This window comes from Puma concolor, chromosome D1, assembly GCF_028749965.1.
Source record: "Puma concolor isolate L17-30 chromosome D1, mPumCon1.1.hap2, whole genome shotgun sequence".
NCBI classification, from domain to species: Eukaryota; Metazoa; Chordata; class Mammalia; order Carnivora; family Felidae; genus Puma; species Puma concolor.
The window spans coordinates 7,951,088-7,979,022 of record NC_141676.1 but is presented as its reverse complement, the minus strand read 5'-3'; the positions used below and the strand labels follow the sequence as shown (position 1 = coordinate 7,979,022).

Below are 27,935 nucleotides of genomic sequence, written 5' to 3'. Positions count from 1 at the left end.
TACCTGGGGCGCCTGGGTGGCTCCGTCAGTTGAGTGTCCCAGTTCAGCTCAGGTCATGATCTCAGGGTTCGTGAGTTCAAGCCCCACATCGGGCTCTCTGCTGTCAGCAGAGAGCTCAGTTCGGATCCTCTGTCCCCTTCTCTCTCTTTCTGCCCCTACCCCCTCTCTCGGCCCATCCCCTGACCTGTCTCTGTCTCTGTCTCTGTCTCTGTCTCTCTCTCTCTCTCTCTCTCTCTCTCTCAAAAATGGATAAACATTAAAAAAGAAAAGAAATACTCATTGGGCTGAACTCCAAACAAAAGAAAGAAGAAGGGGTAGGAGGTGGGGGGAGTCTCCTTCTTGGCAGACATGGACTTTGGACCTGAAGTCATGGCCCCCAGGTGCCCACCTTTCAAGATGAGACCACCAAAGAAGGCTGCAGCTCCTGATGGAAAGCAGGCTCACGGGGCCCAATGTCTGCAGGGACCGATAACCTGGAACAGCCAGACAGGTGGTGGATCATGAACTGTTTGTTGTAGGTTAGATGTATGGAGCCATTGATTCAACAAGTGTTTATTGGCCATTGTCTCCTCCTCCACGAAGTCTGTATAGATGGGCAGACTGCGTGGAGATTGCCGATGAGGGGATTCTGAGTCTGCACTTTGCTTCGGCAGAAAGGATGCCAAGAGGGATTAGTAATGTCTGCCGTGAGCACAAAATGGGTGGGGGGGAGGCAAAGAGAAGGAAAGAGGCCAGGAAACAGAGTGAATTATGGGCAGAAAGACCTTGAGCCCAAAGACAGGGTCAGGTGTTAGAGGCTGAATTGTGCCTTCCCCCCAAATTCCTGTGTTCGGGTCCTAACCCCTAGTACCTCAGAATGCAACCTCATTTGGAGATAGGGTCTTTACAGACACAATAAAATTAAAGTGAGGTCATTAGGGTCCAACAGGACTCCTCCAACAGGACTGATGTCCTTATAAGAAGGGGAGGAGCACCTGGGTGGCTCAGTCAGTTAAGTGTCCGACTTCGGCTCAGGTCATGATCTCATGGCTTGTGAGTTCGAGCCCTTGGTTGGGCTCTGTGCTGACAGCTCAGAACCCGGAGCCTGCTTCGGGTTCTGTGTCCTTTTCTCGCTCTGCCCCTCCCTCGCTCATGGTCTGTCTCTCTCTCTCTCTGTCTCTCAAGAATAAATAAAACGTTAAAACATTTTTATTAAAAAAAAACAGGAGAAGGGGAAATTTGGACATAGAAAGTCATATAAGGAGCATGCCATGTGATCATGAAGAACCCCAAAGCTTCTGTGAGTCAGAATCTCAGGAATGATTTCATTAAGCGATTCGGCCTTGGGATCTCCCATGGGGTTGCCATCAAGATGTTGGCTGGGGCTTCAGTCATCTTAAGTCTTGACCCGTGTGGGACAATCGTCTTCCAAAGTGGCTCACTCACTTGGTTAGCAAGTTGTGGCCTGCTGTTGGCGAAAGCCCTCAATTCCTCACCGTATGGACTTCTTCATGGTGCTGCTTGTGCGTCCGGGAAGCATGGCAGCTGGCTTCCTCCCCAAGAGACCGATTCCAGAGACTCAGGCAAAAGCTTGGTCTCCAGTTTCATAACCTAGTCTTGGGAATCGCACGCCGTCACAGTATTTTATTGTCACATAAGTCAGCCCTAGTGGATGCGGGAGGGGACAGCATAAGGGCATGAATGCAAGGAGGTAAGGGCTCCGGGGGCCATTTTGCTGGCTGGCTGCCACAGGCTGGACAAAAGCTCTGGTACTGTAGAAGGTTCTAGGAGCAAGACTCATGAAGAGTCTGATAGATGGGGCTTGGGAAAGATGGAGCCTATGGAGCGTATGGGTTTCCCAGGACTGTTCGAACAACATATCTCAAACTGGATGGCTTAAAACAATAGCAATTATGGGGCGCCTGGGTGCCTCAGTCAGTTAAACATCTCCCTTTGGCTCAGGTCACGATCTCATGGTCTGTGAGATCGAGCCCCACGTTGGGCTCTTGTACTGACAGCATGGAGCCTACTTGGGATTGATTCTCTCTCTCCCTCCCTCTCTCTCTCTCTCTCTCTCGCTCTCTCTCTCTCTGCCCCACCCTCGCTTGCTCTCACTCTGTCTCAAAATAAACTTTTTTTAAGTTTATTTTTTTATTTTTTTTAAGTTTATTTATTTATTTATTTTGAGGGGGTGGGGGAAGAAAGTACAGGTCATGGAAGGGCAGAGAGAGAGGGAGAGACAGAAAATCCAAAGCAGTCTCCACGTTGTCAGCGCAGAGCCCCACGCAGGGCTCGAACCCACGAACCGTGAGACAATGACCTGAGCTGAGGTCAGATGCTTAACCAACTGAGCCCCCCAGGCGCCCCGAATAAATAAACATTTTTTTTTAGTTTGGAAAGGGAAGCCTGGGGGTCTCAGTTGGTTGAGCAGCATTCAGCTCAGGTCATGATCTCATGGTTCGTGGGTTTGAGCCCCATGTCGGGCTTTGCCCTGAAAGCAAGGAGCCTGCTTTGGATTCTCCGTCTCCCTTTTTTCTCTGCTCCTCCCCCACTCACGCTCATGCTCTCTCTCTCAAAAATAAATACACGTTAAAATTTTTGTGAATATTAAAAAAAATATAGCCATTTTCTCACAGTTCTGGAGGCCAGAAGTCCCCAAACAAGGCATTGGTGGGGTTGATTCCTTTTAGAGGCTCTGAGAGACAATCCTTTCCATGATGGCTCCCGGACATCTGTCTTCCTATGGCCACCTTCCGTGTGTGTGTGTGTGTGTGTGTGTGTGTGTGTGTGTGTCTCAAACCTCTCTCCCCTTTCTCATATAAGGACACCAGTCATTGAATTTAGAGCCAACCCTAAATCCAGGAGGACCTTCTTCTGAGGCCCCTAACCTAATTACATCTGTAAAGACCCTATTTCCAAATAAGTTCACAGGCACAGGTACCAGGGGTTGGACTTAAAGCGTCACTTTTTGGGGACACTGTTCAAGAAGCATCTCTGTGGAGGGAGGGAATGGTCGATGCCATGACCTACTGTCTCCACCTGCTTTGACTCAGCTGTCACCTCTAGGGAGCTTGCTACCTTTCCTTTGTGCCCCATAGCACCTTAGTCCATCACCATCACTGCCACCATTATTCCTTCAGCTAACATTTGCCGTCAGGCACTGAGCTGGGCCCCAGGGCTACAGCAGCGAGAGATGCCAAATTTAGTGTGCAAAAATATGGGGCAGGGTGTGGGAGGCCACGGGGCTTGAACTCGTGACTCTGAGATCAACACCTGAGCCGAGATCCAGAGTCAGACGCCTAATTTTTTTTTTTTTTTGATGTTTATTTTTGAGAGAGACAGAGTGCGAGCGGGGGAGGGGTAGAGAGCGAGCCAGAGACACAGAATCTGAAGCAGGTTTCAGGCTCTGAGCTGTCAGCACAGAGTCCGATGTGGGGCTCGAACCCACAAACCGTGAGGTCATGACCTGAGCCCAAGTCAGATGCTGAGCCGACTGAGCCACCCAGGTGCCCCAAGAGTCAGATAGCTTAAGGACTGTTCAACCATGCCCAGTGTGGAGCCTACTTTGAATAGATAGATAGATAGATAGAAAGATAGATAGATAAGTGGCACCCGAGGTAATCTGAATTGCAGATAAAGAGTGAGTTTAAGTTTGGCCCATGTATTGTATTTGGCAACCCTGACATCCCAGCCTCCGTCAGGGAGAGAAGGCTCCGAAGACCTAAGCCGGGACCCCAGGGGTAAAGACAAGAGAGGGTTTCTGGTGAAGGAAACAGCAGGGCCAAAGTCTTGGCGTGGAGAGGGGGCCCTGGCCAGGTGGGAAGGGGCCAAACATGCAGCCCCTAACCCCTGATGGAGGCTGGGACCTCAGAGTGCTCAACTGGCCCGACCAGATGTGCACTTTAGAAAAAGGGGGATGTGTGTGGCATTGAAATGCCAGAGAAAGAAGAGTGTTTCAAGGAGGAAGGAGTGAATAGCAGGCCAGATGTTGCAGGGAGGTCCAGAAAGACAGGGACCGAGACCCGTCCATTGGGAAGCTGCCGGAAGCATCGGGCAGAGGCTTCCGCGGGGTGCTAGGAATAGAAGCCACCTGCAGGGTGAGCGGCGTGAGAGTCAGGAAGGTAGAGATAAGGTGGGTGGGCCACTTTTTCCGAAAGTTTTTTTTGCGGAGGGAGAGAGGCCTGAAAGCAGGAGAGAGCAGGGTTGAGGAAGGCGGGGGAGGGAGGGAGGAGTGAAGGGAGGGACCCTGAGGGGATGAGGCCCAGCCCGGGGGGAGGTCTGGCCCTGGAGGAGGCTCAGCTCCTCAGGGGACCGGAAGGGAGAAGGTGGGGGCACTTTCAGATGCCTTTTGGGACATCCCAGGACTGTCCTCTGCCAGGTGACGGGGGGGGGGGGGGGGGGGGGGGGGGGGGGGGGGGGGGGGGCAATGTCTAAAGCCTGCCTCTCCCCAGCCGTGCAGTGACACGCGTGCCACTGGGGAGGTGTCTCCCCAGCCCGTGCCCCCCCACCCCCAGTACAGAAAATAACACAGAGCACAGGCCATCTCCAGGCCTCCACAAAACAAATGAATGAATGACTAGTTGAGAGCAGTTGAGGGCTGTAGGGCAAGAGGAGAGCAAAGCAGGGTGAGGGAGTGGCTGGAGCTGGAGGAAGAAGGGTCCAGAAAGTGGGTGGGAGGGGTGCAGGGCCTGAGAGAGAGGGGCAGAGTGTCTCCATCCAGAGGGGTGTGAGAGGAGAGCAGAGCAAGATGCCCCGGGGCGCGCGTGCGTGTGTGTGTGTGTGTGTGTGTGTGTGTGGCTCATGAGGCAGTGTAGACAGCCTGGTGGAAAGAGGCAGAGGCTTGTCGGGGAGGGGAGGAAAGGAGCGGTGGGTGGGGTGGGGAGGGGTGGGGAGATGAACTTTTGCACCTTGGAAGGGAATTCCTTGGTCGCCCTGGGCCATGCCCGGTGCCTTCCTTATTCCTATCTCCTTTAATCTCATTTAATTCTCCCAACCTGCCTTGGAGAACATCAAGCCGGTGAGAAAACGGTCTCTGCGGGTAGTCTCACTGTAGGAATAAGGAAACCGAGTTTCTGGGTCTCGAGGCACCTTGCCTAAAGTCTCAAAGCTCCCAGGTAGCAGAGAAGGAGTTTAAGCCCAGGCTGGTCTGACTCCAAAGCAGACTCTGTTCCACCACCACTCGAGGCCAAGGAAGCCCTGAGCAGAGAAGAGTCCACAATCGGGTGGAAGGATACTGATGTATCCTGCAGGAACAGGGCATTGGACCTTCTCAGGCCTCTCACGGGGCCCAGATGATGTCACCTCCCCAAGGGACTGCTGGGCTCACCTCCCGGGCTTTGTCAGATATCCCGCAAATTCCAGCAGCCTGGGGGAAGGTGGACCCAAGAGTGAGGAGTGTCACAAGAGCCAGCACATAAGGTAATCTTGGAGGCAGATATCTGGTCCCTCAAACAGCTGACCTTGAAATTCAAAGTGGGTAAGGAAACAAGAAAAGCCAAAACAGGGTGGGGACTGCTCAGGGTTGCGGGGTGGCGGGGGGGGGGGGGGGGGGGGCTGTTGAGCCTGATTCCCACCCTGCCCCTCCTCCCTCTGTAAACACCCTTGCCCACCCCTTCATGCTTCCCTGGCTCTGCAAATACTGTTCCCGCCCCTGGAATCTCCTTGCCTCCTCCTCCTTCAAGGGCAAGTTCACAGGGCCCCTCTTCCCACCCTGGCCACTCTCCTCCCACCCTTAGCTCCCTCTTCTGGTCCCCAGAGTACTTGCAAGCAAATTTTCTTTTTTTGCTTTTTTTCTTTTCTTTTTTAACTTTATTTATTTTTGGTACTCTCTACACCCATTGTGGGGCTCAAACTCATGACCCCGAGATCAAGAGTTGCAGGCTCGGGGCACCTGGGTGGCTCAGTCGATTAAGCGTCCGGCTCTTGATTTCTGCTCAGGTCGCGATCTCACGGTTCATAAGTTCGAGCCCCGCATCCGGCTCTGCACTGACAGTACGGAGCCTACTTGGGATTGTCTCTCTCTGCCCTCCCCCACTTGTCCCCCCCACCCCCGCCCTCAAAATAAATAAGCATCGGGGAAAAAAAAAAGAGTCGCAGTCTCCACCGCCTGCGCCAGTCAGGCGCCCCCCCTTCTGACCGAGGAATAGGATTCAGGTTGAAGATTCATTCATTCCAGTCTACCTACATTCCTCTCACCGTCTCCTCAGGCTGGAAATACCATCACGCTGGCTGCGCTCCAATTTGTGTCTCCTGCCTGGACCTCCCCCCTGCTCCGAGTTCCAGACTCTGATCACCCCACATTTCTATGTGAATGTCTAAGAGACATCTCAAACCTGACATGGTCAAAACAGAATTCCTGATCTTCCCCAGCCCCACCCTTGTCGTGTTCCCTCCAAAGCTGCCCGGGTCTCTGTTGAAGCCGCTGCACTTTCCCAGGAGCTCAAGCTCAAAGACACACCAGACAGACCCCGACTACTATTCCCATCCCCACTGCTGTCCAGCTGGTACAAGCATCATTGATTGTTCTTGCCTTTGATTGGAGCGATGGCCTCTGCATGGATCCTCCCGTGACCTTGCCCCTACACTGTCTTCTCAACTCCGTGGCCAAGAGCACATAAGACACTCCATGGCTCCTCCATGCAGACTCTCCTGTGACGTCCCAGCTCGCCCTATCCCAAAGTCCTTTAAAACCTACAGGCCCTAGGGAACCTGGCTGGCTCAGTCGGTAGAGCATGTAACTCTTGATCTCAGGGTCATGAGTTCAAGCCCCATGTTGGGCGTAAAGCTTACTTAACAACGAGTACAAACCCTGAATGATCCTCTCTCTACTTGTTTTTTAAAACAATTTTCTTTAGCATTTATTTATTTTTGACACACAGAGAGAGACAGAGCATGAGCAGGGGAGGGGCAGAGAGAGGGAGACACAGAATCCAAAGCAGGCTCCAGGCTCTGAGCCCGATGCGGGGCTCGAACCCACGAACAGCGAGATCATGACCTGAGCCAAAGTCGGACACCCATGCTTCCTTACTTCCTTCGGATCTTGACACAAATGTTACCACATGCTTACCTTCCTTGAGTATCCTAGCTAAAACTCCAAATCCTGACCCTCCTTATCCCCCTTCCCTGCTTTATTTTCCTCCATAGAATCGATATCATCTACCTTATTATATATTTTTACCAGTTTATTTGGTTTATTATCTGCCTCCTTTTAGAACACAAGTGCTGGGGGCGTCTGGGTGGCTCAGTTGGTTAAACGTCCAACTTCAGCTCCAGTCATGATCTCGAAGTCTGGCCCTGTGCTGACAAGTTGGAGCCTGGAGCCTGCTGTGGATTCTGTGTCTCCTTCTCTCTCTCTCTCTCTGCCCCTCGCCCGCTCACACTCTGTCTCTCTTTCAAAAAAATAAATAAGCATTAAAATTTTTTTTTTTTTTTTTGGGGGGGCGCCTGGGTGGCGCAGTCGGTTAAGCGTCCGACTTCAGCCAGGTCACGATCTCGCGGTCCGTGAGTTCGAGCCCCGCGTCGGGCTCTGGGCTGATGGCTCAGAGCCTGGAGCCTGTTTCTGGTTCTGTGTCTCCCTCTCTCTCTGCCCCTCCCCCGTTCATGCTCTGTCTCTCTCTGTCCCCCCAAAAAAATAAATAAACGTTAAAAAAAAATTTAAAAAAAAAAATTTTTTTTTTTTTTTTTTTTTTAGAATACAAGTTCTGTGAGGGCAGGCCTTTTCTGTTACGGCTGTTTGCTTTGCTGTCGGGAACAGTGCCGAGCCCATGGTAGGCCCTCAATAGATACTGTTGAGCACTTGTGTTGGGGTCATCACTGCACTGAGCACTGGAAGATGGGATAATGAGCAAAACCTGACCAAGTCTATGAAACTTAAGTCTCGGTCAGCGGTCGTCTAATTTTCGCGAGTATGACCCTACCTGCGGAGCTCGTGCAAGATTGACTCCACCCCTGGAGTTCTGGGGTAGGACACCCGGTAGGACCCAGGGGTGTATACAGTGCATTCAGCTTCCCAAGTGATTCTGATGCAAGGGGTCACGCTGGTCTGCTGGGACGGACTGAAAGTCCTATCGTTCAGGACACCTGAGGTCTCATTTCCACAGCACCATCCATTAAACAGTGTTGCTTGCCTGTCTCCCCTCTAAACAGTGACGTTTTGGACTGCTCGTCTCTGTGTCCCCTGGGTTCAGCACCGCGTAGGTGGCGGTGAATGCTTATTGAGAGAGCGAATGAATGAGGAACGAACAGTTAGACGGATGAATGAATAACGGGACTCCGGTTAGAAAAGGAACTTCAAGAGTTCAAGATCTAGAAGGCGGGAACGTTTCCAAAGAGTTTCCCTGTGCCCGAAGGTTGCAGGAGGAGCTGGTGTTTCCGAGGTCATGACGCGTTTGCTCCTCTGCGAAGGTGCCCCGGGCCGGGCCGGACCGGAGCGGCCGCGGGGAGGCCGAGCGCTGGGGCAGCTCTGCCACCCACCCTGCGGCCTGGCAGCGCTCTGCTCAGGGCCAGGCGCGGCCGTTGCCATAGCTACAGACACAGCCTGGCGAAGGGGGGGCGGGCCCAGGCTTACGTCATTCCTAGCGCGACGCTGCTCCGCGCCTCCCGCCTCTTTCGGGAGCGAGACCCTCCACCCGCCTCCCAGGCTCTCCACCTGCGCGCTTCCCCAGCTCGCGCCCTCCCCCTCTCTGCGCCGGCGCGGTGCCCGCCAGGGCGCGCAGGGGAGCCCGCGAGGCGCATGCGCGGTGCGGGGCCCGCCGCCGCTCTGGTGTCGTCGCCGCCGCCGTCGCTGCCGTTGCCGCCTCCCTGCCGGCAAGTGTGGGAAGGAGGAGCTGAGGGCCGCCGCCGCCGTTGCCGCCATGGGGGTGAGTGAGGCAGGGAGAAGAGACGCGAGGGCCGGGAGCGCTCCCCGCTCCCCTCGCCCCCTGCGCCCCCATTGTTCCTTGAACCCCCCCTCACGTGACCCCGACAACCTCCGGCCTCACGTGACCCCCCCACCCCCCACATGACCCGGCTCCCCCATTCTAAGTGTCCCCCAACTCGGCGCAGCCCGGGGATCCCTTGGGGAGCCCCCTTCTCCGGGCTCCACCCCCTTGGGTGTCCCCCCCCCGCTCCCCGCCCCCCGCCCCTCGCGTCGCGCCCGCCCCGCCTTCTCGGCTGACCTGTTATCTTCCTGGCCTCTCCCCGACCTCTGCGCGGTCCCTGGGGTACCCCCAGCTCCCAGGCGTCACCCATCACCTGGCTGTCACCGGCTTCGCGGCTCCCCACATCCCAGGCCGACCCTGGCGTGGAGGGAACTGAGGCCCGGAGAAGAGGCACCCAGCCAAGGTCACACAGGCAGGGAGCAGGGGCCAGACCCAGACTCGGGCCTCCCCAGCCCTCCGCCACTGGCTGCGCTTCCTGCTACCCGGATTCTCGGGGAAGTCGGTGCCCCTCCACTCTTTCCAAACCTGTCCACCGGCTTCCTCCTGCTCCTAAAACGTCCCCTTCCCTTCCAACAGAGGCCTGTTCTCGAGGCCTCCTGGAGGCAACGGAGTGGTTCTAATTATTTCTTGGCTCGTTAGTAGGCTAAGCACTACAGGTGGCTTTGCACGGGCCGGCTGTGCGGGTGAGCAGGGGACCGATGGCGGGGCCACTGATGGCTCCAGCCGCAGATGGATAGTGACCACCTGTTCTTCCTGAGGCAGCCTGGAGGTGCGCCCTTCCCTGGCAGAGAGGGTTGGGCAGAAGTTACTCAGATATTTCTGTGAGTTCACCTTCCTAAGTTCCACTTAGAGTAGCATCAGTCATCCCCCTGTAGCTGGCCCTGCCTGGTACCCTGTGTACTAGGTTTCACCTGGAATTTTCCCCACCTGTAGCAAGCCCGGCCTTTGAGCCAGATATCCCTCAGTTCTCTCATCACTGGCCAGCAACACGATACTGTGCCAGTGACGTGGCCTTCCTGAACCTGAATTGGAATTTTCTCATCTATGTAATGAGGATGATGATACCATATCCCCCCCCCCCCATGAGAGGATTAAATGAGATAGTGGATGTCCATAGCCGCATGGGTGCCTCTCGATTCGTGGCTGTTATTTTTGCTTGTATTCTCACCTTTTACTTTAGTTGTCTAAAATAGATCTGTGCTATTTTTAATCCATTGGGTTTGTCCCTCCTGTTGTTAACCTAGATTTTTCTCGTTTAAGTAGTTATTGACCGAACATACCAACTTGTTAGACAAAAATAGTTGTCTAACCCCTGTCGAAGCACTTTATGTAATCCATGTCAAAAAAACACATTCATCTTGTTTCAGCAAGGAATTTTGGGTACTGCGTACTTCCCATATAGAAAATCAAGCCTAGAAACCTTAGGCATATTTAACCTAGATTTTGCTGAAAGGTGCCAGACCCCAGCTCTTGCTGAAATGAGGTAAAATTGGGGCGCCTGGGTGGCTCAGTCAGTTAAGTGCCCGACTTCGGCTCACGTCGTGATCTCACGGTTTGTGGGTTCGAGCCCCGCGTGGGGCTCCGCACTGACACTGTAGAGCTTGCTTAGGATTCTCTTTCCCTCTCTCTCTGCCCCCACCCCTCCGCCCCCACTCATGCTTTCTCTCTCTCAAAAATAAATTAAAAGAAAAAGAAAGAAATGAGGTAAAATCTGTGCCCCTGGTATCCACTCTGTACGTGTCTACCCAGCATCAGCCACGACAGACTGAGCAGAAAACGAAAGGCATAACATGCCATTCTGGCCAACACTTCCTTATTGGTTGCGTTGAAAGCAGGACTCAGAGATACTGCGACCCTTGCTTCCTGTAGGGCCTCCCCACATTATTACTCTTACTTCACAGATGTGTTTCTCAGAACAGCCCCTACCTAGTCTCTTCTGGCCTAAAGCTCACTGCAGAAGAGAAACTTGAATCTTCCTCCCTGAAACAGAGCTGGAACCCTCTCTCTCATTATGCTCATTCCTCATGGGTGGGGACTGTGGACTCCCCACGTCAGTGTCAGGAAGGCCAGTGTTTGTAGCGATCACCCTCTGTTGGAGGGTCCTGCTGCGTTTGACAGCCTGACCTCAGGCTAAGAGTGGCGTCAGACCGAGCACCCTTCTCTGCTTCAAAGGTCTTTTCACCCTTGATGCCACAAATGTGTGGTCTTTTAGGAATTAGAATTTAGAGCTCTGGCTCCCTTTGCCAAAAAAAACAGGGTTTTTTCCAGACACTGGATACTTTGAGGGGTGAAGGTATTGGCACCGTGAAGCTAAGAGGTGCTAAATCTCTTTTCTGAGATGTGCCTCCTGCCCCCATCTGTGTGCTTTTTGTTTTTTAATTTCTCTATGTGACTCCTGGCAGTCCTAGAACTGCCTGTGGAGACACTGCTTTGATAGGCATAGCAGGGGAGGGGGGCTCAGTCAGTTAAGCATCTAACTTTGGCTCAGGTCATGGTCTCAAGGTTCGTGAGTTCGAGCCCCCCTTCGGAATTCTCTCTCTGCCCCTCATGGGATCATCTCTCTCTTTCTCTCTGCCCTTCATTCACTCACACGCTCTTTCTCTCTCTCTCTCTCTCAAAAAAAAAAAAAAAAGTATATATATATATATATATAGCAAGGGGAGGAGTTTCACAGCTTCGTGTGAAAACACTTATGTAATATGTAACACTTGATAACAAGTGCTGTATAAATGTAGTTGATGTTGTGGAAGAAGCTCCCACTTTAGGGTTCAGACCTGGATTTGAATCTTGGATGATTCATTCGGCAGGTATGGACTTAGTACCTACTGTTTGCTGAGCACTGGGTATACATTGACTAATTTTACCAATGTGACCTCTATCTCTGCCTCTACCTCATGGAGTGCACAGTCTGGTGTGAGTGGGGGGAGGGGGTGGTAGGGAGACCTCTTTGAGAAGTCTTTTCACTGTCTCTGTGACCCTGAAAATGATCTTACCCCTCTGTGCCTCAGTTTTCTCATCACAGAAATGGGCACACATAACTTGGGGAGTTATTATAAAGACCAAAATAAATCATCTTTATTTTTTTCTAATGTTCTGTTTACTTATTTATTAAAAAAATTTTTTTTTAACGTTTATTTATTATTGAGAGACAGAACATGAGCATGGGAGGGACAGAGAGAGAGGAGGAGACACAGAATCCGAAGCAGGTCCCAGGCTCTGAGCTGTCAGCACAGAGCCCGACGCGGGGCTCGAACTCCCAAACCGCGAGATCATGACCTGAGCCGACGTCCGACGCTTAACTGACTGAGCCACACAGGCGTCCCTGTTCTGTTTATTTTTGAGAGAGAGAGAGAGAGAGAGAGAGGGAGCGTGCGAGCAGAGGAGGGCAGAGAGAGAGGAAGACAGAGGATCTCAAGCAGGCTTTGTGCCGACAGCAGAGAGCTCAATGTGGGGCTCAAACCCACAAGCGGTGAGTGAGATCATGACCTGAGCTGAAGTCGGATGCTTAACGGACTCAGCCACCCACCCGCCCCGCTAAATCATCTTAAAGCGTCAGCAGTGTGTGGCACTAGCGGATCCTTGTAAACAGAAGTCCTTATCTTTGGCATCTGGTACATTGTATCATTTTGTCCTAGCAGCAGTCCTGTGAGCTATAGGCATTGTTAGCCCCATTTTACTGATGAGGAAATCGAGATTCAGAGAAACTAAGTAACTGGCCCAAAGTCACACAGCTACTCAGAGGAAGAGCTGAGTATCAAATCCAAGTCTCTTGGCTCAAAATCCCACACTCTTTTTATTATATAAAGCTCCCCTGGGAAAGACACTTAGCCACAATGAGCTTTACTGTTCACTGTGCCGATTTCCCATTTTAATTAGGAGAATTTTCCGGTGTCCCTGCAGGATAGCCTTACCTCCACAAGGCAGGGCAAAGCTAATTGGAACCGTAGGAGACCACTTTTCCTAGTGTGTGCTAGGTTTGAGGGAGAGCCCCTGCCTGTCCCGGCTGCAGCAGCCTGCCGCATACCCCGTGTGCAGGGACTGAAGCACTTAAGGGTCTCTCTCATTATCTGCCGTCTTGGGCCACAGCAGCCCCAAGCCTCACTCAGGGTTGCCTGGCTTGCCTGTTCCCTTGCATGAATGAGCCCATAAATCTCCCGGAGGCCTGGGGTTGGCCCTCCTGCTGCTTGTGCTTAGGAATTACTTACTTCATGTGCTTAGAAATGAGATGCTGTGGCGGGAACCCACGTTTCAGTGCTTTCTGGGTCCCAGGAGTCACCTGCGCCTTTGATCTCTCCGCTCTGTATTGTGTTAAGGGAGAACTAGCATGCAGAGTGGAGGAGGGGAGCTGGTCTCCGCTGTAACGGCGTGCTGACTTCTGACCTGTCCTTCCAGCTCTTCTGTGAGGCCAGCATTCATGTCCCCACTTTTCTGGGGATGGGCTTGCTTCCATAGGGCATGCAAGGGCGGCGGGAGGAGCACTGGCCTGGCCTGGCCAATGCCAAAGCGCATGTTCTTTTCTTGGAGACCTGCTGTCTCGGGTTTGCCTGTTCCTCACCCCTACCTCAGTGTAGAGGTAGGGCCTGGGGCAGCACCGTGTGGGCACGGTGGCAGCGGGGCAGCCATTTCCAAGCCAGAAGGGATGAGAATGAATTGCTGAGTGGCTACCTTAAGGGCACCTGAGGTCTCGCCTCTGTCTTGGCAGGACCGAGACGGTCTTTTGACATTGATGTTGGCCTTCCCGTCGGGAGACAGCCTGGCTGGTGGAACAAACCCTGGATCTGGGGCTCAAACCCTGCGGTTGAATCCTCTGCCACTTGCTCTTGGGGGAGCCCTACATGAGTCACACCATCCCCTTGAGCCTCAGTTTCCTCATGTGTGAATGGACAGGATGGCTTTTGCCCTGAGGAGCAAAGCAGTTATTTGTGAAAGTACTTTGCGAGCTGAGCTGAGTGTATCCCTCAATGTTGTTTTGAAATTCAAATTCCCAGAGGAAGAGGTGGATGCTCTAAAACCTGCGTGTAGTAGAGAGGGGCTGGTCCTGTCCCCAGTCAGTCCTAGCATTATGAGGACAGTCTGCTTGCTTCTGTTTGTTCCTTTATTTATTTGTTTATTTTTAACTTAAAAAAAAAAGTTTATTTGTTTTGAGAGAGAGAGAGAGAGAGAGACAGCGCAAGTCGGGGAGGGGCAGAGAGAGAGGGACCGAGAAAGAATCCCGAGCAGGCTCTGAGCTGTCAGCGCCGAGTGATGCGAGGCTCAAACCCACAAAGCTGAGAGATCATGACCTGAGCCGAAGTCAAGAGTCAGACACTTAACTGAGCCACCCAGGCGCCCCTGTTTGTTCCTTCCTTTAGGGAGGTGGGAAATGGGGTCTAGCCTTGCTTCCAGCCCAGTACTCAGTGTGGGGATAGTAAATAGCTGACGTTGGGCGAGTTTACACCTAGAAGAGCAGTTCCTGTGAGTTCCTTGTATCCGAGCTCTTGCCTTCTGGTCCCTCGAAATAAGAGTTAAGCAGTGTTGGGGAGCCTGATGGCTCAGTCCGTTTAGCCTCCGACTTCGGCTCAGGTCATGATCTCGCAGTTCGTGGGTTTGAGCCCCGCGTCAGGCTCTGTGCTGACAGGTCAGAGCCTGGAGCCTGCTTTGGATTCTGTGTCTCCCTCTCTTTCTGCCCCTCCCCGGCTTGTGCTCTGTCTCTGTCTCTCAAAAATAAATAAAATAAATAAATGCTAAAAAAAAAAAAAAAAAAAAAAAAAAGAGTTAAGCAGTGTCATTCCTTAGAGAGCCGAGGGTAGAATTTATCCTGAAACTTGTCCAGCAGCTGGGTTTTTCAACTCACCCTTTGCTGGGGCCAGTCGGTGTCAGGGCTAAGGTGCAGCTGGAGGTAGTAAAACCTCTCTCTGGGGAGCTCGGGGCACTGAGAGGTGGGGTCCGAAGAGGCAGTGCGTTGGTGCAAAAGCAGAGCCGTCCTGCCCGTGCCTTTGGGTGCCTTCTGGTGCCTTCAGGAGTTGGGCCGGGCGGGTGGGCAGCTTGGGATGCCTACGCTGCTCTGGGCTTCCCGGGGAGTGAGAGCAAGGGGCCTCGTTCACTGAGAACAGGCCAGACTCATCCTCACCGGCTTACACCTCCAAGGACGCCTTCTGAGCCTCATTGGTCGGATGAGGAAAGGAAAGGCAGAGGAGGGCTGGGTCTTTTCCGAATACCACTCCGAAGAGACCTTGGATAAAGCCTGTCAGACTCCAGATGGGCTCTTTTTCCTGTGTCATTAGCTTTTTACAAGAGGGTGAGAGGGTCCATTGAGGCCTGAGAGAGCCCCGCGTGAGCCTTAAAATAGGATTTGCTCTGCACGCAGTTACGAGTGGTTTGCCACTCGCGCCTCTGTGCAAGGACGGTCTCTCTTTGCTCCTCCCCTGCTGCCTGGGTGCCCTGCGGCCTGGCCTTGCTGACATGTGTCAGCGTGGCCTCTGTCCCCAAGTGAGCCCTTCGCTCTGCCCCTGTCGAGACTAGGTGCGCAATGTGCGCGGCGCTTCTGGGGAACAGAGCGCCTTGGCCCCAGGTTAAGAAAGGGGACCTGGCTCCCAAAGGGGCTCCCCCAGACCGAATCTTTGCCTTCTGGAGCTGGAAGACACTGAAAAGGCTTTGAATAAACTTCTCCTTAGGAACAGCTTTCAGCGGCTACCTCAGATGCCTCCCTGAAGCCTGCCCTGAATGTGTCTAAAATTAGTGGTTGCCTCCTTAGGAGGGAAAAGGATGAGTGCATATTTATTAGGCACCTGCTGGGGCCCAGGCTCCGCCGCCGCAGCCATTGTCCTGTGCTCTCACTGGGTCCTCACAGCCTCCCGTCAGTCCCGAGGGTCAGCGGTCTTTCTGACAGGGAAGCCGAGAAGTCTAGTGACGCTCCCGAGCTCTCGTGACTAGAAAACGCTTGGGTCTTTCCCACCCCGCCAAGTGTGCAGCAGGCGGGACTGGAAAGTCCTGCCGCTGAGGCCAGGCCTCGGTTGCTCAGAGGCAGAGTGAAGCTTTGGTTGGCCACAGCCCTTCCGACCAACTTTGCTTTTCCCTGTTGCAGAGGAAGTCAAGCAAAGCAAAGGAGAAGAAGCAGAAGCGGTTGGAGGAACGAGCGGCTATGGATGCCGTCTGTGCCAAAGTGGACGCCGCCAACAGGGTGACTCCCTCCTTCCCAAGTCCCTTCCTCCTAGAACTTCAACTTGGTTTTTAATTTGACTTCTTTTGGCGCCACCCTGTGGCAGGATTCTGTTACTCTCCAGCCCACACCTCCGCGGCCTCCTTGCTGCCGAGGCAAATGAGCCGAATGAGCCAAGCCGCGGCCCACGGGGCCCGAGATTGGCGAGGGCGCGTGGGCAAATGTGGACTCAAATGGGAGTGGCTGCCTCTCTCTGTGGGTCTCCTTCCGTACCAGTGGAAGAAGGGTCCGGAGACGTTTTTGTTAGGATTTTGCATTTTGGTGAGGAAACCCCCCTGGTAAAATGTGATACGGTTTCCTCATTCGTTCCTTCAAACATTAATTGACCGAGCGTGAGGTGCCAAAGGCTGTGCCGGCACCAGGGGCCGGGGGCAGCAGCCTGGTTCCAGGGGCCGGGGGCAAGGGAGGAGTAGCTGTGGAGCTAACCCTGACCCTGACCCCAGGGGTCCCAGGAGCAGGCTTGGCTTTCAAACAGCCGAAGACATTGCGGTCATCCTTCCTGCCCCCATTTCGTATCCCATTTTTGCCCTCATTTTAGCCCACCCACTAAACAGTCCACATATATAAGGAGGTGGTTCAGGGACATGGTTGTTCCAGTTTGCGTTTTGACCAGGTGAGGCTGGTTGGGGGCTTCTTCGAAGTATGTAGGTGGATCAGGGGGCCTCTCTCTTTTGGCTCAGGTGACCTGGAGGCCAGTATTAGTGTTAGGCGAGTAGAGTCTCTTCTTAGCTTGTGACATGAGGCTGACTTCAGTCTCGGGCCTTCTTACTAGAACCCTCCCTACCTGTGATTCCAGAGCTGAGGCAGGTGAAGGGTCTGTATGAGGGCTGCTCCCGGGCCGGAGCTAAGCCTCCCAGTGTGGGGCTGCACACCGTCACACCTCGGGGCAGAGCCTGCGACTGGGCCACACCTGCGTTTGTGCTACACCTCTTTTCTTTCCCTCCACAGCTTGGAGACCCTTTAGAGGCTTTCCCAGTGTTCAAGAAATATGATCGAAATGGGTAAGTGTTTCACTCTCCAGCTGCTGTCTCCTTGAGGGTCTGAAGGGATTCACCTTCCCAGAGTATGTTTCCTCAGACCCGAATTTTCTCATTTGTTATGAAAAAGAAGAAGCTATGGCTCATGTCTTGTGGGGATAGAATCCCCCGGTCAGGGTGACAGAGGAGTCCCCAATGAACAAAGATTGCATAATCTTAGACTGAGGTTTCTTTAGGATTTGAAATTGTCTCTGGGTGAAGAATCATAGAGCTGAAGAATCATAGAGCTGAAACAAACTTGAAAAATCTAGGCTGACTTCCTCCTTTTACGCAGGGGGAAACCGAGGCTCAGAGAAGCTGGATAAGATTTCTGAGCTACAGAGTTTCTCTCTGGCAGCTGAGGGGGCTTTTCGTTCCCAATCTAAAGCTCTTTCCTGGAGTGTATGGTATAATTGTTAAAAGCCACTTACTAGGGGCACCTGGGTGGCTCAGTTGGTTAAGCGTGACTCTTGATTTTGGCTCAGGTCACAATCTCACGGTTCATGATATTGAGCCCCTCATTGGGCTCTGCACTGACAGCGGGGAGCTTCTTTGGCATTCTCTTTGTCCCTGTCTGTCTGCCCCTCCCTCGCTGGTGCATGCTCTCAAAAAGTTAAAAAAATTTTTCAGGGCGCACCTGGGTGGTTCAGTGGGTTAAGCGTTCAACTTCAGCTCAGGTCATGATCTCACGGTTCATCAGTTTGAGCCCTGTGTCGGGCTCTGTGCTGACAGCTCAGAGCCTGGAGCCTGCTTCACATTCTGTGTCTCCCTCTCTCTCTGCGCCTTTCCTGCTCACACTTGGTCTGTCTCTCTCTCTCAAAAATAAATAAAAATTTAAAAACTTTTTTAATTTTTTAATTGTGTATATATATATATATGTATATATATGTTTATTTGTTTTTGAGAGAGAGCAAGGAGAGGAAGGGCTGAGAGAGAGGAGACACAGAATCCGAAGCAGGCTCCAGGCTCTGACCTGTCCACGCAGAGCCTGACGCGGGAAAAAAAAAAAATTTTTTTTTAAAGCCACTTACTGGCTCTGTGACCCTGAACAAGTGACTTAACCTCTCTATGCCATTTTCTAATCAGAAATGGGTCTAATAATAGTACCTTCCTCATGGATTCGTCACAAGTATTAGATGTAAAGTGCCAGTGCCTAGAGCTTACCAAAAGCTAGATCAGTGTTGACTGTTACTCCTACTGTTATTGTTGCTAATCCCATTTATTGCTGTGGGATCTGGATTAAAGCCCCCTTCCCCTTTCTGTCCTTTTGGTTTATAAAACAGGAAGCATAATCTGTCTTACCAGAGACGCTGTTGGCTTAGGGAAAAACAGGGGTTATGATTTTAGAGAATCATAGCTATGGGTTTGAATCAAAACTGTAACTCTTAAGAACTATATTCAGACAAACCACACAACTTAAGCCTCATTTTTTTCTTAATCTGTTAAATGGAGTGATAATGCTGAACTTGCAAGGTTTTTGTTTGTTTGTTTTTTGTTTTAGTTTGTTATTTGTTTTGAGAGAGAGAATGAGAGCATGAGCGCATGAGCAGGGGAGGGACAGAGAGGGAGGGAGACGGAGAATCCTAGACAGGCTCCACGCTGTCAGCGCAGAGCCAGACTGGGGGCTCGAAGTGATGAACCGTGAGATCACGACCTGAGCCGAAATCAAGAGTCAGATGCTTAACCGACCAAACCACCCAGGCGCCCCTTGCAAGGTTGTTTTAAGGAGGCGAGAGAATTATATCCAGTTCTGTAAGTAGCAGCTGGTCTGAGTATTTTAGTCAACAAGAAAGACAAATGCACGTAGGAAAATTAGGAAGCAAACGCCTTGGTAGGTGACGCTGTATCTGCTTTGCATAGTTATGTCTGAATTTGATAGTGTCACATTCATTTGTTCTTCCTGTCTGTGATCAGATGCGCTACAGTTCCTCCAGTAGCCTTGTCATTCAATATCCAGGAAGTCCTTTGACATAGTTTAGGGATACCTTACTGCGATATCTTCTAGTGTTCCATATTCAGCATTCCTGCTGACTTTCAGAAATATGGAACAGCTCTGAAGCAGGCACTGCCAGCTGACTCTGGGCTCCTTTGGTGCCTAGAATTTTGTGTGATCTGTGTGGCTGTGATCTTGCCTGAATGTACTTCAAGAATTCAGATTAATGGAGGATTCATATCTGCAGACTGGCCTTAGGAAAATCTACAGCTAAAACAGATGCAGTGCTGTGTTTGGGCATTTCTGACTACTACACGGTCAGTACTCAAGGAAAGGAAGACTCTTCAGGGCCAAAAAGTTCTGAATTTATAAGGCTGAGCACATGTGCAGGTCATATGGCGTGCCAGGCAGCAGAGGTGACAGTCGATTCCAACGGGGACATCCTCTGAGGGGTCGTGTCAAAGGCCGCTGGAAGATGCTGATATGGGAACTCTGCAAGGACTCAGCATCACTGACTTCAGTCTTGTCATAATCCGGCACTACCTAGAGACTGGGATTTCATACTTTGGCCAAAGAGTTTAACTGTAATTTATTAAAGTTTTATTTAGAAGCACGCAGATTAAGACACCTTAACATCTACACCATATTTGTTAGTTTAAGAAAACAGCATGGAGTTGGACCCCATTCCACCCCGTTTGATCAACCTAGAGCATCTGCTGTGTCCTCAAAGGAAATGGCAGGCAGTACTCCTCACGGGGGTTATGGGCCATGGACTTCTCAAAGGGTCTGAGGTGACCCAGCCACTTTCAAGGCCCCAAGGGAGCCCAGAGATTAAATGCCTAAGGGCAGGAACTAAAGGAGTCAAGACTCTAGTGTTTATAACAAAATACAGAAGAGCTGGATTTCAAGCTTTGCTTGAGAAAGCAAAGAGGTAGCAGAGAGGGGCAGAAGTTTACAAGGTGCTGAGTCTGATAAGGGCCTCACGTGGGGGCAGGAAATGGGACTGTGGTCAGGGTGGTGGGCCGGCGATGACAGTTGTTAATCTCGGCCCGCAAGGCTTCATCCTTCACAGGCATCTTCTGTAGTCACAATCCGGAAGGCAGGGCACAGACTTGGCTTTTCTCTGTAGATTAACAGACCAGGCCCGCTTCACTGGCAGGCTCTCAGGGCGGCAGGTAGCGCTCGGGCCTGTAGCCGGCTCCACGCGCCTCCGTTTCCACTTTGCAGATTAAACGTCTCCATTGAGTGTAAGCGAGTGTCCGGACTGGAACCAGCCACCGTGGCCTGGGCCTTCGACCTGACCAAAACCAACATGCAGACCATGTAAGCACACCCCGACGGGTCTTGCTCCTCCCCTGCTGGGGTTTCCCGCCCTGACTGCCCCCACGTTTCCCAGGTACGAGCAAAGCGAGTGGGGCTGGAAGGACCGAGAGAAACGGGAGGAAATGACAGACGACCGAGCCTGGTACCTCATTGCTTGGGAAAGCAGTTCCGTCCCTGTTGCCTTTTCTCACTTCCGGTTTGACGTGGAGTGCGGAGACGAAGTCCTGTACTGGTAGGAGCCCCAGCTTGGGGTGGGCGTGGGGAGGAGGTGCTGACACTGCTCCAGGCGTCCAGCTGGGTGGCAGAGTCCACTGTCCCCGTCAGGGTCTGCAGACTGCCAGGGCCCCAGGCTCCTCCGACGGGCCCTGCCTCCCCGTGCTCACGTTGCTGCTTTCTTCGTCCAGCTATGAAGTGCAGTTGGAAAGCAAGGTGCGGCGGAAAGGCCTGGGGAAGTTCCTCATACAGATCCTGCAGCTCATGGCCAATAGGTAAGGGCCACCCTGCGTGTCGCTCCGTTGCAAGGATCTGCCTCTGAGCCATCCGCAGTTCTTTGAGCCTCCGTGGAGGACAGGGCCCATAGGAACGTCTTGGAAGAAAGGCGTGTAGATAGAACCCTCTCAGTAAGAGTCCCTGCCCTGCTGGGACTCCAGATTTTGTACATGCGTTTCGATGCAGCGTTGCCTCGGAGAGCCTGTTGTGCCCCAGTCGTGGGGGTGCAGAGAGGAAGTGGAGAAGGAGCCGGTCAGGTGGGGGCCTGGCGGCCGTGCGGTCTCGTCAGCCCCGTAACAGAGGGAGCACTGAGCGCTGTGGGTGCCCAGTGCGGAGGTAGAGTCAGGGCGCAGAGCAGCGCTCCTCACGAGCAAATGGGAGACAGCAGGCAGAGGCATGAAAGAGGAGGCGTGATTTCACGTCTGTTTCTCTATCTGGAAGGTGTTCTCTCTGCTTTCTTCTCAGCACACAGATGAAGAAAGTTATGTTAACTGTATTTAAACACAATCATGGCGCCTACCAGTTCTTCCGAGAAGCACTGCAGTAAGGAGCTGGGCCCCGGTGTGGGACTCTCTGGGCAGTAGGAGGTGCCTGCCCCAGGGTCCTGGCCCTCGCCCTCGCACTCATTCATCCTGAAGCCTGAGCTCCCAGTCCAGTGGTCCGTGGGAGTGGCCTGGGGATCAGTGAGATGTGTGGCAATGCCCTCTGGCTGCGCCCTCACTCCTAGGGGTGTCACAAGTGCGGCTGGTGGAAAAGTTCTCAGGCCGGGGAGGAAGGCAGTCAGCTGCCTGCAGTCCAACCTTTCTTCTTGCCTGCCTTGCAGATTTGAAATCGATGACTCTTCCCCCAGCATGTCTGGGTGCTGTGGAGAGGACTGCTCCTATGAGATCCTGAGCCGGAGGACCAAGTTTGGGGACAGCCAGCACTCCCACGCGGGCGGGCACTGTGGTGGCTGCTGCCACTGAGCTCCCAAGCTAGAATGCTCTCTCCAAGGCCTGTCTTCTCCCCGGGCTCACGCTGCCGGCCAAGTGCCCTCAGAGCTGTGGCCTCCTCAGCCCTGCGCGTGCCAGGCTGCAGCCTGAGAGCACAGAACCCTGGGGAGGAGTGGTCCAAGCTGCCCCTCCTCCTCTCTCCTGGAAGAGCAGAGTGCCCAGAAGGAGCAGAGAGGAGAGGGTGCTGAGGGAGGAGCTGGCGGAGGCCGGGCACGAAGCGTATCTTCTCATGGTGGCTGCCTTCTCGCTTGGCCCTTGTGCCCTTGAGCATGAGGTTCCCCACCTTCTCTGCAGATGGATTCCTGACAAGCCCCCTCCCTCCCCCCTGCCACACACACACTTGGACAGATGAGGTGTTTATACCCACCTTTATAAAAGTCCTGGAGCCCCGGGTCAGGGTCTGGCTGGCCCTCAATGAAGAATGGATTCCGTATGAGATCGGGACGTAGAGATAGGCTTCAGAGAGACTCACATTTCATAGATGAATGCTCTGGTGGAGACCGTGGGAAGGCCTTTTGTGCCACGACGCTGGGAAGCAAGGGGCTCTTTCTAGCTGTGCTTTTATGGGCTCACGGCGGCCGGGGAGGCATTCCAGGCGACCGGCCCGTCGGAAGGAAGGCCCCATCCCTCTCTCTGAGGACCAGGAACAAGGTGTGGATGGGGGCGGGGTGGGGGGGGCCAGAAGACAGTTGCGTCTCTGGGCTTTTGGACTTAGTGACTCGAGCTCTTCGTTCACAGAAACAAGCCGGAGGTCCTGCCGGTGCCTCTCCGTCGCCCTTCACCACTTGTTCTCCCTCAGCTCACCCCCTCGCCCTGTTCTTACTCTCACAGGGGAGAATAACGTTAGGGAGCCCCTCCCCTTCCCCCAGAAGGATCCCCCGTTCCTGGCGTATTCAGTACTGTCTCCTCTCAGATCTTGGTGCTGATTGCTCTCTGAAGGTGGGGCCCCCCTCCCGCTTCAGAGAGCCCCCAGCCAGCAGCAGGCCCCGCTGCCTGCGCTCCCCAGCCTTGCCCCTTGCTGCCTCAGTGAGGCCCTGGCGCCACTGCCCTGGCTGGCGGCTTCGGCTGCAGCAGGAATGCCTCTCGGTGGCCCAAACCGCTGCTCCTCTCTCTGTCCAGTGTCCGCCTTCGGCAGCGGGCTGGAGCAGGGGGAGAAGGCCTTCCTCCTCTCCCGCGGGATAGAAAGGCTGTGGGTCAGAGCTTCTACTTGCCCTGATCTCCGGGCCTTGTTCCCCTCCCAGGGAAGGTAATGACCAAATTCTTATCCAGGAAAAAGCCCCTGCCGCCTCCCCTTGGACATCCTTGAGCTCTGCTTTAGGGAGTGTCTTAAAGGTTCTAGCCTTTGTGAAGTTGCTCTTCGGAGGTCTGTTCTGACCTCAGCGTCTGCCCCTACCCCACCCTCTGCCCTGACTCAGGTGGTCTATGCTGGCGGGTCTCCCTGGAGCTGTTCTTGCCTCTCCCCTACTTTCCTGCTTGTGCAGGGGCCTGTCGCACGGCCTCCTTCACCCACCCGGCCCTCCTGAGTGCTCCGTGTTGCTCTTGACCCCGCCAGCAGCCGACGTGGCACTCCGTTGGAGAGGGCCTTGCAGCTTTACACTGGAACGAGCCCCCCTCTGCCCCCGCCTTCTGGCTTGGGGAGGGGGGGTGGATTTTACATGGGCGGGGGTGGGGGGGAGAAATTTGAATTGAATTGCTGGGAGGGCGTTGGTGGGCTCCCTCCAAGAATCATGGAATGACAGAAGCATGTTTAGGAATTTTTTTCCTCTGATCCTTATCTCTCGACACAGAATGGATAGATATTTATTGTCTTAGATCATGGATTTCTGATACCTCCCATTCAAGGGGATCAAAAGGAACCCCACTGTAAATCCTTCATGAGGTGAGTTCAGTGTATGTCGTCTCTTTCCATTCATCGGACACCTGTCACTGAGCCCACTGGCAGATGGGGTGCCTGGTGCCGCACCCTGGTCCTCCTGCCTCTGCCGGTCACTTCCTGCAGGGCTGCTGGGGGTGGGGGTGGGGGTCAGGGCTGGGGCGGGAGAGGCACTGCTTGAGGCCAGTAGGCCACTCTCTGTTGTTGGTGTTGAGCCCATTCAGTTCTCACTTCCCCGGGTCTTGGTTTTGAGAAACAGGGCAGGCCTTTTGTTCCCGGCTTTTTTGTGTGTTTGTTTGGGGCATGTTAAAATATTTTTTAAGACTTTTTTTTTTTTTTTTTTTTTTTAGTTGTATCCACCCTATTTCAGATTCTTTTTGTTGATGTCAAAAATGTGTATATGACATGCCTATGGTTCTTTTTAACCCTTTCTGGTTTTGTTTTTTAGAGGAAACTGAAGATAAACTCCTTCTTGATATATATTTTTTTCTTTAGCAACTTGTTATCACTGGAATCAAAGGGAAAAGTGATCTCTTTTTGCATTGGTTGTATTTGTATGTCACAAATAAAAGACACTTTGTTCAGCTGCTGGGATGGTGTCCTAATGCTGGGGTGCCATGGGCAGCGTGGTCTCGGGGGACACCCCTGACCTTCACAGTGTCCCACTGTTGGCCTAAACCCTGGCAGGCATGTAGTGTGAGGCTGCACACCCCTTCCTGTGAAGGAGACCTCGGCCTGAGAAAACCTCGGTGTCTGGGGCAATAGCCAGGGGTGGGAACTGAGACCAAATCCGCCTGTTCGTGCCACTTCCCACTGGCCCCGGGTTAGAGGTAAGAGGTCTTTCAAGGGATGCCTGCTTTGTATCTGGGACCGAGTCCCGAGCCAGGCGCTTTGTGACGTCTGACACCTGACATCTTTGGCTAAATGTAAATTATAGTGCCCTGGTGCCGTGAGTGGGAGTTGAATAGATTGTCTTTTCTTATTTTTTATTTTTTTTTAACGTTTATTTCGTTTTAGAGCATGCGAGAGAGCACGTGCGCGAATGTGCGGGGGAGGGGCAGAGAGAGGGAGAGCGAGAATCCCAAGCAGGCTCTGCACTGTTAGCGCGGGGCTCTACTCGAGGTTCGAGCTCAGGAACCGTGAGATCGTGACCTGAGCCGAAATAAGAGTGAGATCATGAACTGAGCCGCTCAGGCACCCCGAGCGTGTGTTTTCTCTCTTTTACTTTATCGGGTTATTCAGAATATTCTTTGTCTCTTAAAAAGATGCTCAACCCCTCTTCCCTTCGCTGATAAAAGACAGAGGCACAAAGGAAGGGTAACTCATGTCAGGCCTGACAGGACAGGAGAGTTGACAGGCGTGTGACAGATGGAGCTACTCAGTTTCTCTCCCAGGTGGGACTCAGTCCCTGGCCCAGGGTGAGCTGGGAAGAGAAGTAGGAGGTGGGCCAGGAGCTGGTGTTCAGAAACACTTCCGTGGACACTGGAGGGGCCAGCCTTGTGCTCCTGGCTGGGAATCCTATGTGCTGGAAGGTGGCAGGAGGCCAGGAGGGGCCCCAGGCCACATGGAGTCGCCTGTGAGCTGGCAGGGCAGTGACCTGGGGAAGGCAGGGCAGGCAGGTCATAGTGTTCGGTGACTGTCACTATGTTGTGGCCTCAGCCCTGTGGGCGGGGCACCCCTGGGGGATGGTTTGTGCCCTGGTTGTATCAGGGAGGCACAAAGAAAGGCGTCACAATCCTTGGGAAAAGGAGAGCGTTTCACTGGGCTAATTGTACCACGGATTTCTCCTGTGACAAAATTCTGCCCCCTAAGCTCTTTGTTCCTTGCAGGCTGTTTTAATTTCAGGCAGGAATTCCTTGGGATGACTGTCCCCTCACCACAGGGCAAATGGCCAGAGTTGGAAGGGTGTGGGACTCTTTCTTGGTCACCGCTGACTGGGGTCTGCGCCCACCTCCTCTCCCACCTTCCTGAGTGGCCTGGGCCCCTGTTTGGTCCCCCAGCGGCTGCGTCATACAGCTGTCCCCACCCCTCCCTCCAGCTGTAACTGAAGCTTCTTCCCTCAAATGGCACTTGCTGAAGTGCTGCAGGTGAGCAGAAGAGCAGAGGCCTGCAGAGCTCTTCTGTTTCAGGTGGAGCCTGAGCTCGTTTGAAAACGACTAGGTTTTGCCAGTGCAAGCAGCTTGGTCACCAGGTGATTTCTGCTGGCAGGCTTTGAAGGTGGTCAGTTCAACAACCTTGGTCTTCATGGTGCTGGGGACCAGGGCAGTGCTTTTCTGCATCCAGGCTGCAGGGCCCAGGTACATGGTCAGGCCTGGGCAGGAGTTGGTCTCAAGGCCGTGTCTTCCCTCTCAGGGCTTGACCTAGAGAAGCAAGAGCTGGCCTGGCCTGTCGCCAACCTGTTGTAGGGGCAGTCTCTCCTGAGGGCTACCTCTGTCCCACGCAGGGGAGCTGTTGGGAAAAATGGGGACTGGAATTGAGAAGGCCAAGATGGAGGACCGGCCACCCTGCGGGGACAGAGGTTTACCTACAAAGGAGGCCTGCAAGAGGGTGTTGGGACAGCAGAAGCGCTTGTCGCCTGCAGTGACAACTCGGCAGGTTTTAGCTCTTCTCCAGGGAGGAGGAGGTGGCCACAGCCATCTCCTACCTGCCTCAGCTTTTCCTTGATGTCCTGTGCGATCTCCCACTGGACTGGATGAGGAGGAGAGGGTGATGGGTTCAAGGAGAGGCGGTCTCCTTGAACCTGCGGCCCGCTCAGCCCCCTCTGACCTGGGCCCCCTGCCTCCTGTCGCCTGTCCAGGGATGGAGAGTGGCCTCTGCGAGCCCTCCCGCCGCACGCACGTGCACTCACAGATTTACGTTTCCTGGAGGCTGCGCGTGCGTCAGTGGACAAGGTGACTGTGAACCTGTACCCTGGGTTTGGGAGTCCCTTCCGTGGGATCTTAATTATAGTAAGGTGAACGTTTGCCGTGGGCCAACAGAGGAAGCCCCTGCTGGGGCCGGGGGTCAGACCACACTGCACCGTGCTTAGTGTAGACCAAGGTTAGAGGGATGAGGCCCTGAAGGAGAGCAACCAGGCTGAGAAGAGCCTGGAGCTTCTGAAGGAGTGGGGCTGTTTATCTTGGAGAAAAGGTTGGGGCAGGGACACAGCCATGAGCCAAGGTGAGTCAGCAAAACTGGAGGTGGCTGTGGTGGCCCTGGGGGACTGGCTCCAGCTGTGCTGCATGACGGGCTGTTAGCTCCGGGGCCCTGTAATGGAAGAAGGTCTGGCATCCCAGGCCCTGCACCGCTGTGTGGTCCTGCCCCCGTACAGGAGGACATTGTTGCAAGGAGTAGGGCTGGGGGGTGGCCTCATCCACCCCTCCTCCCCTTCCACCGGTTGTGACAAAGTAGCCGTGCTACTCATGCAGTGAGGATCTTCATGAACTAGCAAGGTCCCAGCCGGCCAGGTCCGCACGCTGGATGGTGAGGGACAGTATAGCTTTCATAGATGGGCACATCGTGAGTGCCGCCACACCCGGAGTCCAGGATGATGCCTGGGGAGTGGACTGGGCAGGGGCGGGGGGAGGGCGGTGAGGAGGTGGCCTTCACTCCCAGAGCAGCCTGTGTCCTGAATATTGGATACAGGGAGTGAGGAGGGATAAGAAAAGTGGCTGGAGGGCTGTGGGGGCCCAGGGATGGGCTTGTCCGGTGCAGGCCTGGCTGAAAGATGGGGTATCGAGAACAATGAGAAAGGACAGGGGACTCACTTGTCCTGGGCTACAGGATGGAGAAGAGGTCAGGGGTCTGGTGTCTGAGAGAGGAACTCAGGGTATAGAGTTGAGGGTCCAGAAGGCAGAGGGGTCTGGATGCAGGGTCACAGCAGGATAGGGGTGAGGCTGGGAGCACTGGTGCAGCCAGAGTCATAGAGCAGCAGCACAGGCTTGGATGGTCACATACGTGACCTGGGTCATTTTTTCCCTCTCGGCCTTGGGGTTGACTGGGGCCTCCATGAGCAGCATGGGATGCTCCTTTTGGTCCACGCTAACCATGATGCCCTGGGGAGGCGGACGGGGAGGGCTTGTGTGTGCTTGGGGGGTGGTCCAGCCTGGCGGCCGCACCTCTCGGCCCATCTCAGTGTACCCATCTATATCATGGGCCCAGGAGCAGTGGCACCCGGGCTTGCAGACCGGAATGCTCAGTTCTGTTGGGGGTCTTGGTGGGCTGTCAGCTGTGGG

The 27,935-nt window shown here is 53.7% G+C and overlaps 1 protein-coding gene and 1 long non-coding RNA gene across 2 annotated transcripts; one reads left to right on the top strand and one right to left on the bottom strand.

The window, feature by feature from the left end:
* Window positions 1–1,170: 1,170 nt before the first annotated feature.
* On the bottom strand, window positions 1,171–8,919 carry LOC147576398 (uncharacterized). Its single transcript, XR_015240745.1, has 2 exons — window positions 7,896–8,919; window positions 1,171–1,644 (listed from the first exon to the last, which is right to left on the bottom strand). It is a non-coding gene; the product is annotated as an uncharacterized LOC147576398 (long non-coding RNA).
* Window positions 8,632–24,310, top strand: NAA40 (N-alpha-acetyltransferase 40, NatD catalytic subunit). Its single transcript, XM_086677095.1, has 8 exons — window positions 8,632–8,837; window positions 15,961–16,056; window positions 17,044–17,096; window positions 20,272–20,367; window positions 20,441–20,599; window positions 20,772–20,855; window positions 21,322–21,399; window positions 21,680–24,310. The coding sequence occupies exons 1-8, from the start codon at window positions 8,832–8,834 to the stop codon at window positions 21,819–21,821; spliced, it is 714 nt and encodes a 237-aa protein (XP_086533221.1). The 5' UTR covers window positions 8,632–8,831; the 3' UTR covers window positions 21,822–24,310.
* The last annotated feature ends 3,625 nt before the right edge of the window (window positions 24,311–27,935 follow it).